The sequence below is a fragment of the Microcaecilia unicolor genome, chromosome 1, assembly GCF_901765095.1.
Source record: "Microcaecilia unicolor chromosome 1, aMicUni1.1, whole genome shotgun sequence".
NCBI classification, from domain to species: domain Eukaryota; kingdom Metazoa; phylum Chordata; class Amphibia; order Gymnophiona; family Siphonopidae; genus Microcaecilia; species Microcaecilia unicolor.
The window spans coordinates 114,588,573-114,602,705 of NC_044031.1; the positions used below are offsets into that span (position 1 = coordinate 114,588,573).

A 14,133-nucleotide genomic window follows, 5' to 3' on the forward strand; every position below is an offset into this window, starting at 1 on the left:
CATATACCCCATTTTCTTCTTCAATTTTTCACATACAAAAGAAATTATTAAATTCTAAAACATGCTTGACTTTTGGCGTTTATCATTTCAATCATGGCAAGATATGGACGCCACCACCAAAATGTGACATGTTTCGCAAATGCTGCCTCAGGTTGTGGTCCGACAAAACTTAGATTACATAAACTGCATGTATTGCGTCAATGGGCCAAGGTGGAAGATGACCAAGGACAACTTTTGGTGGCAATCAAGAAATTTAGATTACTTTGGGGGCTTCTAGTGTTGGTGGCTAAACTTGTGGAGGAGCGATCGAATTCCAGAGGTACCTTAGAAGTCAACTCTCAAGAGCTGGGTCAACATGCTAATATGATAAATTCCCTGGAAGCCAAGGTTGAAGAACTTCAAGGAATTATTGCTACTTATAGGAAGATGGAATATTTTCAGAATCAAACCCACAAGAATACACTGTGGTTTTTGAATTTTCCCCAAGTCTCCTTTGATAGCACCTCTAGACATGCTACATAAATATATATGAGACGTTTTGAAAATACCAGCGGTATCCTTGCCACCACTTGTTAAATACTTGACTTTGCTATCACAATCTGATTCTGTGCTTGTTTGAGAAAGAAAACAGTCAGTAATGGATGTTATTGAATTCCTGGAATCTTCCCTTGAGATTATAACCCAGAGGGCTACCTTATTAGCTGAATTGCTTTGGAATCGGACAGAACTTTTGTTCTTAAGTGTTACTTCCTAACAAAGGATGAGAAAGTTCTTGGCTCACTCAAAAATGATGACAGGAGTTCCAGGAACTGTGTCCAAGGTCCCAGGCATTGGGTCTGAAATTTACTTTGTGATTTCCTTGTTCTTGTGTAATAATGTTTGAAAATAAGTCATTTATGTTTTTGAGCCTAAGCAATTATCTGAATTTCTAGTGTCTAAGGAAGAAGCTAGGATCCAAGCATCTGTTCCGAATCCACTGAGGCCAGCTTGGCAGACTGTTTTTTTCCCCTTATATCTTGGATCTAAGGACCCTGTTTACTAAGCAGCATTATAGGTGCGTTAATGTTTTTAACACACATTAACCATGTGCGCGCGTTAACCATGTATGTGCCTACAATATCCCAATAGGTGCCTACATGGATAGCGCGAACGTGAAGTGTAGGTGCGCTAAAAAACACTAACGCACCTTAGTAAACAGGGCCCTAAGTTTATTGTGGGTGAATATTCTATTAGTTCTATTTTTTTTCTTTTTTCTTGGAAATTTTGTGTTATTTCTGTTATCACAATAATTTGTTGTGATTGTAAGTGATATAACTTTAATAAAAAATAAATGAAAAAAAATTACTTTGGGGGGAGTTCACTTCTGCAACTAGTGACCACCTCTTTAGAGATCCAAACTCCTTCTTGCATCTATGCCCCTCTAAAGACTCTGGAAAGTTCTGGTGCCTGAAGGTCTGAGTTCCTGAGAAGGTGCAGGAAATAAAAGCTCAGCAAAAGGGCAGCCTAGGATTTCTAGGACTGCAAAACACTGGAATAAAATGCTGCAGAAATCTGCAGGCAGCCTTTTTCATTAGCTGGAACACCCAAAAACAGAAAAGGCTGCCAGCCAAAAATAAAAAAGAAACCAAACAAACACATAGGCACAAAAATGAATTGGGGAACAACAAGGACAAATTCACACAACTAATCTGTCAAATTCTCCCAATGTTACATGGGCATTTGCAGAATAGGGCTTAGGCACCCTGTTAGCAGTTACATGGGTATGTGCAACATACACATGTAAGTGTTAATATTCTAAACATTTATGCACATAACACTGTATACATGTGGGTGCCCAGTTTATAGAACTGCCTCTTTCTGTTGTGCACTTAGGTATGCTGAGGCCTACGATGGTAACTCTATAGGGGTAATTCTATAAGGAATCATTGATTTAGGTGGCAAGAATGTACATAAATGTGTTTTACATGGACACGTACATGATCAAATGACTATTTTCTGGCTATGCAGTATTTTGTAAGTACACACCAATATTCGAAGGCGCGTATTTTACAAATAGGCATTCACATAGAGAAAATACTACAATATATGCCCTTATTTTAAAAAACAATCTCTCTTTATTTTATAAAGACTTTTTATTTGGATTTTGCTCACACCTTTTTCAGTAGTAGCTTAAGGTGAGTTTCATTCAGGTACACAAGTACACGTATGAATTGTTACCTATTAGAGAAGTCCTTTTACTAAGCCGCATTAGGGCCTACGCACACCCAATGCATGCCAGTTCCGAGTTATCACCTGGCTACCGCGTGTGCCGGGCGGTAATTTAATTTTTGGCACATGTCCCCTATGTGCACCAGAAAATATTTTTTATTTTCTGGTTCACAGCGCTACTGGGTGGTAAAAGACACTTGATGCACGTAGACCCTTACCGCCCGGTTAACGTGTGAGACCTTACCACTGAGTCAATGGCTGGCGGTCAGGTCTCAGACCCAAAATGGATGAGCATCATTTTTCATTTTTCTACACGTCCATTTTCGGTAAAAATGAAAAAAAAGAGGATTTTTACAGGTTCGCTGAAAAATGATTCTGCGTGCATCCAAACCATGTGCCTATACTACTACAGGCCATTTTCAGTGCACCTTAGTAAAAGGACCCCAGAGTCTTGGTTTTTTGGGATCTATTTTTCAGCACCATTTACTGAATCCAGCCCTTAGCATCTCCACACCCATTCTCTGCCCATGACCTATCTAATGTCTGCCCCCTACCACAACATTCAGTTAATGCACAAATTAGTGCGTTGTCCTGTCACTCCAGTAGCCACTACCATTCCTGTCTGGTAATAGTTACTGTATGCTAATCCACATGCTAACTGCTTTAGTGAAAGGGGACACTTGAGCCTTTGAGATATCTGTCTATCAGAGACATTTCTGCATATGATGATTTCATTTTAATTTGAATGCTTTCTTTCTTTCTTTCTTTCTTTCTTTCTTTCTTTCTTTCTTTCTTTCTTTCTTTCTTTCTTTCTTTCTTTCTTTCTTTTCTTTCTTTCTTTCTTTCTTTCTTTCTTCTGGCCCCGTGTCCTTTTCGGTTGGATTCCTTCCATAACGATATATCTCTACAATATTGGTAGATGGTTCTTTGTTGCAGATTTAGGGGCCCTTTTACTAAGCCGCATAGGCACCTATGCGTGCCCAACTCGCGTCAGTTTGGAGTTACCGTCCAGCTACTGCATGGCCCATGCGGTAATTTCATTTTTGACGTGCGTCTGCTACGTGCGCCAGAAAATATATTTTATTTTATGGCATGTGGCGAAAATCGGGCGGTAACTCTGACTTGATGTGCATAGGCGATTACTGCATGGTTAACACGAGAGACCTTACCGCTAAGTCAATGGCTGGTGGTAAGGTCTCAGATCCAATATGGACACGCCCCAATTTTTATTTTGTTGCACGTCCATTTTCGGCAAAAATTTTAAAAAGACCTTTTTTACAGGCGTGCTGAAAAATGGATCTGCGAGTGCCTAAAACACGCGCCTACACTAGCACAGCCCATTTGTCAGTGCACCTTAGTAAAAGGACCCCTTATAAACCTCTATCATATCTCCCCTCAGCCGTCTCTTTTCCAGGCTGAAGAGCCCTAGCCTCTTTAGTCTTTCCCCATAGGGAAGTCATCCCATCCCCTTTATCATTTTCCTTGCCCTTCTCTGTACCTTTCTAATTCCACTATATCTTTTTTGAAATGCACTGACCAAAACTGCACACAATACTCAAGGTGCATTATAATATTTCCAGTTTTGTTCTCCATTCCTTTCCTAATCATTCCTATTTTATTTAACTTTGTTAGCTGCTGCTGCACACTGAGCAGAGGATTCAACATATCCTAATGTGAAACCTTGCATCACGTAGCTATAGTTTGAATTCTTCTTTCCACATGTATCACTTTGCACTTGCTCACATTAAACGTCATCTGCAATTTGGATGACCAGTCTCCCAGTCTTATAAGGTCCTCTTGCAATTTTTCACAATCCTCTTGTGATTTAACAACTTTGAATAATTTTGTGTGATCAGTTAATTTAATTACCTCATTAATCTCTAGATCATTTATAAATATAGTAACATAGTAGATGACTACAGATATAGACCTGTACAGTCCATCCAGTCTGCCCATTAAGATAAACTGATAGCATAAGGTAGATTGTTGAGGCAAGATCTCTTTTGACTAAAGCCATGTTTATTTATTTATTTTTATTTATTTATTGCATTTGTATTCCACATTATCCCACCTTTTTGCAGGCTCAATGTGGCTTACAATTCATTGAGGGTATGGGAAATAGAAGAGAAAATACATTTGGTTACAAGGAGTTTTGGGTAAGATGATAGTATTGAAGCAAAGATAGTATAGAACACTTCTGGATAAATCAAAGACTGTACTGTTAAATGTGTTGATCCTTGAGATATATCTTGTCGAAGAGATAGGTTTTCAATAGGTTGTGGAAATTGGTCAGTTCGTAGATAGTTTTCAAGTTGCGTGGCAACGCGTTCCAGATCTGCGTGCTCATGTAGGAAAAGGTAGATGCGTGCATTGATTTGTACTTTAGGCCTTTACATTTGGGAGGACGAAGATTGAGGAAAGTGCGAGAAGATTTTTTTGCGTTCCTGGGTGGAAGTTCTATTAAGTCTGACATGTAGGCTGGGGCGTCCCCATGGATGATTTTGTGGACTAAGGTACAGAGTTTGAACATGATGCGTTCTCTGAGTGGGAGCCAGTGTAATTTTTCTCGCAGGGGTTTTGCGCTTTCGTAAAATGTTGAATGATGATGAATGTTGGCTTTGCCTCATTCATCCATGCCTATGTACTGTATATGCTCAGTAATTTTGTTCTTTATTCTCATTCGCTCTCTCCTGCTCCACATCCATCGCTCGATGAGCCAGAAAGTAATCACTCGCTTGAAGGGTCATATCTGGCTTGTGAACCATTGTTTGGGGACGCCAGCTCTCAGTTTAAGGGCAAGGAAAGCAGGCCAAGTGTGTCACTTCAATAATCTCTTCACAAGCATGCATTAATTGGTGTTTTCATGCCTTCTTCCCCTGCATTAATGTGCTCTCATTAAATCGGGTATCTATGCTGCTTTCATTAGAAAAATATCAAGAACTCCAGATTTAAGCAAGCAATCAATGCATTTTAAATAATAGCAACAAAAACAAATGTATGCCTCTTTCTCCGATACCATTTAGCAATCCAAACAAAACTGGGACAGAGATACATTGGAATTGGCTAAGTAGCTTAGATGACATCAGCAGTGGAAAACTTGGCTGAACTATAGCTAGAACAAAAGTGAGAAAATGAATGTTCTTCTCAGATACTAATTTCATGCTGACTCTCTATGGGTTTAATCTGTGGTTGTTTCTCAGCTGAAATTCACTCCTCCTTGACCAGTTCACTCTCTGTCACTTCTTTGAAGAGAATACTTAAAAAGAAATCAATGAATCCTACAAAGGGTAGTAATTTACTGTAATTTACATTTACTAGTGATTATCATCTGGGGGGGGGGGGGGGGGAGCTCTTTCTTTTAAGCAAATCTAGACTGATTTTGCTAACCTTCGAAGTACACATGACAAGACCTTTCATTCCTGAAAAGTCTTATACTGCACAAAAATGTTCTGATTTTGCAAAGAGAGCATGACCCTTTCGCTTAAATGAAAAGATAATTTTGCAGAATAAAGCACTTGAAAAGTCCAAACAGAAACTTTAAATATCCTGGGATTTAACAGATAATTAGTTTAAATAAAAGTCTTTCTTAAGATTTTCTACAAACATATTTTATGCCACACACAGTAGCTAATGATTCTAAATGAAGCTAAATTATATTTGTGAAGTTTAGCCAGCATGGCATCTGAAACAACCTAACCCCTCTAGAATACAGATTATATTTAAGCATACAAGGGGCAATTTTCAAAAGGAATCTCTGCAGGTAACTGTGTGTTTATCAGTGAAGAAGGCCATTTTGAAAATTTCACTCCCCCCCCCCCCAAAGTGGAAAAGGCGAGGAGGGGGCAGGAATGAGGTCATAAATTTTCAAAGGGATATTGCACTGGGAATTATTACTCATGCTGGGGATAATTCTATAAGGGGATTTGCACTTTAAACAATAAAGTATGTACCCACATTGGGGTATTCTAATAATTTACATGAGGATGTGGCAACATATTCATTTATTTGGATTTTTTGCTCACACCTTTTTCAGTAGTAGCTCAAGGTGAGTTACATTCAGGTACATTGGGTATTTCCCTGGCCCTGGAGGGCTCACAATCATGGAAACCTGTTTATAAAGGTGTACTAGCATTCATTAGTGTGTGCTGTGTAGGAGCCCCTAGGAATACTAATGAATGCTAGTGCACCTTTGTAAACAGGGCCCTAAGTTTGTACCTGATGCAGTAGATGGTTAAGTGACTTGCCCAAGTTCACAAGCAGCAGTAGTGGAAATTGAACTGGGCACCTCCGGATATCAAGACTGGTGCTCTAACCACTAGGCCACTCCTCCACTCCGTATGTATGTATGTATGTATGTATGTATGTATGTATGTGAATATGATCCCTTATAGAACACCAACTAGTTGAAAGTATGCGCCATAACATGATAGTGTGTACTTTTCTAGTGAAAGGCACAAGGATAAAGTTTGGGTGGAATGCACAAGTACTTCTGCATTTTAATTTGAATGCACAAGTACTTACACAGATTTTAAAATGATATCATTCATGCATGTACTTGATAAATATTGGTAAAGCAAACTCCCCTCCACTGTACAAAATCCTTCAAAAATGTCATATAGAAAGCTCACAGAGCAAAACTACCACACCTTAACTGCATTAAGTCTAAGTCCCAGAATCACACAGCAAGGACCCTACCAATGAAAAGTCATCACTGAATATTTAAACAGCTACTTCTGCTGGAATAACAGAAGCTAGAATGCTATAGATTCCTATATAGATATACTGTAACACATTAACAAAAATACCTCATTTCAGTCACACAAGCAGAACATAGATATATCCTCACCAAATAAAGAACAAGGGGATGTTTAAAAAGACTTTCTATATATTAACCATGGTTTTACATGTAGAAAACATGTTATGCAACATTTGTCAGCATATAACATATAAAAATATATGCAGTGAGTGATCCCACATATATGCGTATAAGGTAGGAATTCCCGGGGGCAAATCTGGGTATATTTTGGTGTTTAAACATATGAGACTAAATTCTATAAATGGCACCTAACAAATTGTCACTGAAAAAAAACGTGCTTAGTGCTATTCTATAAACCTCGCCTAAAGTTAAGCGCAGTTTATTTCAAAGAGGGGAAACACTGTCATATCTGGAAAGACCATATCTCAGTCTGACTGCCATATTCTGTACTGTCTGAAGTCTTTAAATTAATGTTTGGTACTGCCCAAGTACACTACATTAAATTAAAGACTACATACATCAAGTGATGAAAGTATCAATGAATGAGTCAACCATTTAAATTGAGCCAAATCAAAATATTTCCTTATAAAGCGCAATTTTTAAGTTGAGTTTAAATGAAATTCTAGTAAAATAGAACAATCCAATTAAACACCCAAAATTTTAATGACTGGGGAAAAAAATAAAATAAAAGAGCAACAAATGTGAACCCCTCCACTTTATCCAGAATTGTCTCATAACATTTGCTTGTTATACCAATATCATGCTTTTTTACTATCATGTTTACCCAAGATCCTTCTGTAATGCTAAATGTTTATTTCTTATACTTCTCCACCATTCATGATGTATTGTAAGCCACATTGAGCCTCCAAAGAGGTGGGAAAATGTGGGATACAAATGCAATAAATAAATAAATAAATAAAGGATTTAAATCTGGATGGTAATTAAAACACAAAATTGCTGTTTTCTCCGAATTAAGCTTTAGCTTATGGTCCTGCATCCATCCTTCCACCAGTTTACACTAGCATTCTATAAGAACACTTGTGTGTAAGTATTCTTACAGACTAAGCTCACTACCCATGTAAATATGTACCTAAACGCCCTAAACGTTGGTGCCCTGTTATAGAATTGCCTCTTTTTTGCATAGAGGATGTAATAGAGCAAATTGACAAACTAAAGGGTAGGGGACTTCCGGTTTGAACTCGAGCCGCATGGACATGTGAGCAGGAAGCTCTTACCCGTGTAGCAGAATATCGTTATCTAAATGCCACTAACCTCCTCTTTACAAAATATCGCTTGGGTGAAATTCTTCTAATATTTATAGCTATGAAGCTGACTATAGATGAAGCACAATTTGTGGTGCAATCTGGGCTTAAAAGGTATAAAACGACGCCACCCTCACCCTGATGCAGAGGGTGATCTAGTAATGTTGAAATTTAAAACTATCAAGGAAATGCTGCAAAATCATGTGGCTATCTCCAGAGATATGTGGCAGGGGTTGGAAAGAATTAATTCACAGATTGCTACTTCCCAACAACATTTGGAAACTCTTGAGGGGTGAACTATTAAACTGAAAGCACCACTCATTCAGATTACGACTAACATGGCAGCGACTACAAAACTCCAGGAGAATTTCAAGGACTTAAGTTAATTGGAGCCACATGTCATGTAACACCTGAGCGCTACCTTTAGCACCCAACTGCAGTTAACCTTGGAATGTCCTACTCAGCACTGTCCAGGCCTTCACCTACACATGTGCACCTAGACTGGCATACCCTCCATCCGCCTGCTGGGTCCCACTTGCCTCTGGGTGAGTCTCCTACCCATAAGTTATTTTCCCGATGGTTTCTAGAGACACTGGGGCCACAATCCTAGGGGACCCACAGTGCCCAGAAAACCACTCACAGACCAAAAACACAAACTGCCAGGATTTTGATTAATTTCTGGTCTATAGAGGATTCTTTAGCATCAGACTGTGAGAAGTAGAGAATAAAATTCAGCAGTGGCGTTCCTAGGGTGGCTGACACCCGGGGTGGATCGCCGATGCGCCCCCCCTCCGGGTGCAGCGCGACCCCTCCCGGCGAAATGACAGACACCCCCTGACCCCCCCTGGTGCATCTTTAACTGCAGGGGGGGTGCCGCGCGTCTGTCGACAACGCTCGTTCCCTGCTCCCTCTGCCCCGGAACGGGTTACTTCCTGTTCCGGGGCAGAGGGAGCAGGGAACGAGCGTTGCCGACAGATGCGCGGCACCCACCCCCCAGCGGCGAAACAACAGACACGACCTCCCTCCCCCGGCGAAACGACACCCCCCCCCCGAGTGCATCTTTACCTGCCTGGGGGGGGGGGGTGCCGCGCGCCTGTCGGCTTTGCTCTTCCCTGCTCCCTCTGCCCCGGAACAGGAAGTAACCCATTCCGGGGCAGAGGGAGCAGGGAACAAGCGTTGCCGACAGATGTGCGGCACCCCCAAGCAGCGTGCACCCGGGGCGGACCGCCCCCACCGCCCCCCCTTGGTACGCCACTGAAATTCAGTGTGTATCATGCGGGGAGGATATCCATTTAGTGCATCAGGTCTTTACAATCAGAATTGCTTAAGAATAACTCATTGACCCCTGACGCAGGCGCAGTGCACCGAAACACGGCCCTTGCTGGGTCATTGATACAAGATTGATGTTTAAGCTACGTTATTAAAAAGATCTGTGTCCCTATTTTGAAGGCACTTAGTTCTTTATTTCTACTGCTTTGGACCTTGACCTGCACTTTGTACCCTCTCTGTGTGTGCTTTAGGATTCTTAGTCAGTGTAGGACATCAGAGCCAACAAACTAATAGGTTTATTATCAAATAAAAGTAGAATAGTGAGCAGTGAAAGTGGTAAACAACAAATAGAAACAGGTAAAATAACAAGTACTCAGCATTAAAGCTAACTAAACACTTTTTCTGCCTAAGTAGTACCTGGGGAGATCAGGAAAAGTAACTGCTCACAGGAATTGAACAGGGTCTCAGTGCAAAAGTCTACCCCCTCCACACTCTCACTCTGATACTGGAGAATTCCAGAACCTTCTGGGCCTGATCTTGGGCTTCAGGGACAATCTGGGTACAAAGCATTAGCCCGAAGGGTGTTTGACCAATGGCATGGCATGTTACTCTTCCCCTGAGGGGGTTTCATCCTTTCTTTGGGGAAGGTAAGCTAAAAGGAAAACAGACTTCTGCTACAGCTATAGTGCAGAGGACAGACACCACCCGCTGGTCAAACAGGGAAAATACCATGAAAGGGAAAAAGTGTCATAAAGCAATATTACAAATCACAAGCACAAAAGTCCCGTATTTCACCACACCACAGAAATAATATTAGGCTCCTCGGTTTGCCAGAGGGTGCTAAAGGGGCAGACATGATCTCATTTTTGGAAAGCTGGTTACCAATGTTTTTAAACCTGGATCTAGTGACAAACTAAAGGGTAAAAAATCATTGGGAAGAGAAGAGAATGAAAGGGAAAGGAAAGGGATTTTAGATTTAGCTCACTTATTCAGCTGTAGCTCCGATACAATAGGCATTTTCCCATCTCTGTAGGGCTCCTTAACTAAGTTTGCACTGGACAGTATTCATCTCAGAGTCCTGAAAGAGCTCAAACATGAAATTTCTAACCTGTTGCTAGTAATCTGTAACCTATTATTTAAAACAGCCATACAATCTGAGGACTGGAGGGTGGCCAATGTAGCGTAGATTTTTTAAAAAGGTTCCAAGGGTAATCTGAGAAACTATTGATCAGTAAGCCTCATGTGGGTACTGGGCAGAATGGTAGAAGCTATACTAAAAAAAAGCATAACTACTGAATATATAGAAACAGCTTAATGGGAATGAGTTAGTGTTGGCTGAGGAAAGGCAAGTCCTGCCTTATCAATGTGTTAGAATTTTTCAATAGTATAAACAAACAAATGGATAAAGGTGAGCCAGTTGATGTGGAGGGGTATTTCTGATATGACACCCAAGTCCAATTGTAGATGTTTTGGTAAAAACCTCTAAAGTTCTCATGGATGGCTATGTAGCACCATTCCCAGTGAACTGGCCATGTAGACATCACAGAGGAGCAGAGGGGCAGCCTAGTGGGATGTAGGAGGAGCCAGAAATCTTAGTAGACTGGCCACACAGATATTCCAGGAGAGCAATGGGGCAACCTAGGTGGCACTGCTGTTGACTTCATATAAAAGCTCCCAGGTATACATCTCACCATAACCCCTCTTATTTTGTCTGCTGGGCCCTCCAAAACCCACCGTCCCAACTGTACACCACTATAATAGCCCTTATGGGTGAAATGGGCACCTATATATGGGTACAGTACGCTTTTGGTGAGTTTTGAAGGGCTAACAGTTTCCACTACAATTATGACAAGTAGAATGGGATGTGGGCCTGGGTCTCCTTCTCTACAGTGCACTGCACCGACCACTACACTACTCCAGGGACCTGCTTGCTGCTCTATTAGAACTGGCTACAACATTTGAAGCTGTCATAGAGGCTGGTAAGTACTATTTTTATTCATATTTTGGGGGGGTGGGAGGGGGTCAGTGGTCACTGGGGGAGTAAGGGGGGATATCCCTGATTCCTTCCAGTGGTCATCTGGTCATTTAGGGCACCTTTTTGTGCCTTATTCATTCTAAAAACAGGTCTATATTAAAACGTTGAAGTTTTAGCCCTAGATGTTTTCGTTTTGTTCCAATATGGCCATAATGTGCCCAAGAGTTAACGAAGCCCTAAGCCCGCCCTAATCCTGAACCCAAAATACCCCCTTGTGATTTGGATGCACTACAGATGAATTGCATAGATAAACGTCTGTAAAATAGGTTTCAAACATACCGATTTGGACATTTTTGAGAAGAAATTCATCCAAATGCTGCATTATGACACTTTTTGGACATTTTTCTTTTTCGAAAATGAGCCCCCATAGTAACCTATGTAACTTTGAAAATCTAAGTGCTTTGAAAATGCGTGAAAAGGCAGTAAATAAATCCTAATAAATAAATAAATAAGCCTTTTCTTCCTTTGGAAAGCAGACTGAAAATGTGAAACCCTATTTTCCACACTCATTATTTTTTTAATGGACAACCAGTAATTGTAGCTATAATGTCTACCTGATTTACAGCATTAGCAAGATTTTATTTGCTGGATGTAGAAATTACATCTGTATTGTATGTTGCCAACAAAGAGAGCGTACAAACTGCATACAAATCTTTTATAAAAACGAGCTGTAGGATAGAGAAATGGAGACATTTTCTGACCCTATTCTCAAACAGGCTTTGAAAAATATGTAAATGATCACAGATATTTAACAATTTAAAAAGAAAAACAGTCTTAGTGCGTATGAAAATGAAAGGTCATTTGCATGGTAACTCAATCTCACAATGTCCTCGGGCTTCAGCAGAGGGCTTCAAGATTTTTCCATGTTCCAAAAAGCTTTGTAACTGGCATATAGTAATAGCCAGGCTAAAGCAGCACTTTTTGATACCCGAGAAAGTATTTTGTTTTACCTTTGCTGCTAATTATGAGTAATTACTAACATGCTGTAAGTGAATAACAGAGCCCCCCCCCCCCCCAATAATACATATGAAATGGCAAATTTGTGTTATTTGCCCCTAATACACATTTTGAGGGTAATACAAGACAAATAATGAAGTGCAAAGAATTCAAAATTCATGCAGAGCACCTGATTATTATTACAGGAATATTGTAATCCATTTTGAAGTGGCTATTGCTATGAAAGGTAGAATATAAAATGTAATAAATCAAATCAAGTGAAAATGAATAATGTAGCTTACATATAATCTCACAAGTTGTATTATTCATGGAAAGATAATGCCAGCTTTGAGATGGCATTATCTTTCCTCCCTGAGAGCATCAGGTTGCTAATGAGCGGCCTGATTCTCCCACCATCCGTGCTGACGCTATCTCATTAAACATGTTTGTCTATGTGTTCCATCATTCTATTCTTTATAATAGCTTTTACTATTTTGTCCGGCATTGACGTCAGGCTTACCGGTCTGTAATTTCCAGGATCACCCTTTGAAAAAAATTGGTTACATTGGCCACCCTCCAATTTTCAGACACTACAGATGATTTTAACAACAGGTTTCAGATCACTAACAATTTCATGTTTGAGTTCTTTCAGTACTGTTGGGTCTATACCATCTGGTCCAGGTGATTTATCACTCTTTAACTTGTCAATTTGGCTCAGTCATCCTCCACATCATCACCCTTGAAAACCATTTCCGGTACAGGTGGATCTCTTACATCTTCTTTTCTAAAGAATTAATTCAATATCTCCGCTATGGCCTTGTCCTCTCTGAGTGCCCCTTTTGCTCCTTCATTAGCTAGTGGTCCCATGGATTCCCTTACAGGCTTTCTGCTTCTGATGTACCTGAAAAAGGTGTTACTATGAGTTTTTGTCTCACAGCACGTTTTTTCTTTATATTCTCTTTTAGCCATCTTTACCAATGCTTTGCATCTTGTTTGACAGTGCTTATGTTGCTTCTTATTTTCTTCATTTGGATTCTTTTTCCATTCTTTTGGACCTAATAGCCTCTTTCATGTTACCTTTTAACCATGCTGGCTGTCATTTGTTCTTCTTTCCACCTTTGTTAATACATAGAATACATCTAATCTGGGCTTCCATGATGATATTTTTAAACAACATCCATGCCCGATTTTTAAAGTCCTAACCTTTGCTACTGATCCTTTTAGGTGCCATAAAAAGGGCATATAATTAGCGAGTTTTTCTAAAATCAATACTTACAGATATGTAGTCATTTACATGTAACCCTTCAAAAATGAATAGAAGCCTGGTAATGAAACACAAATGCAGTGCCAGCTTACCTCAATTTGTGTGCTATTGTCTTGTCCTTCTTCAAGTAGCAAGTCTGTGAAACCTCCGGGTTCTGATGTGTCTTCTCCAAAGCTGGGGCGGGTTGTGTCAACTGATTTGAAGGATTCCAAATGCCGTTTCCACCTGTGACCATATAAGCTCAGGTCCATCAAAATGTTCTCTTCCATCCAAGAAGAAGTTGGAGCCACTGTATAAAACGCCCCTGTTTGAAAGATAAGTGAGACATCATGTAAACTGTTACTTCTCAGAAGGTTTAAAGTGGCATGAACCAAGATATATATAGAGAGGGTGTGTGTGTGTA

General features: G+C 40.2%; 1 protein-coding gene across 1 annotated transcript in view; it reads right to left on the reverse strand.

Annotated features, from left to right (window-relative positions):
• PLXDC2 (plexin domain containing 2) overlaps positions 1 to 14,133 on the reverse strand; it is an 830,569-nt gene that overhangs the window by 341,085 nt on the left and 475,351 nt on the right. The window contains exon 2 of the mRNA XM_030199473.1: positions 13,823 to 14,034. Coding sequence (XP_030055333.1) covers positions 13,823 to 14,034 — 212 coding nt within the window. The remainder of the gene's footprint in view (positions 1 to 13,822; positions 14,035 to 14,133) is intronic.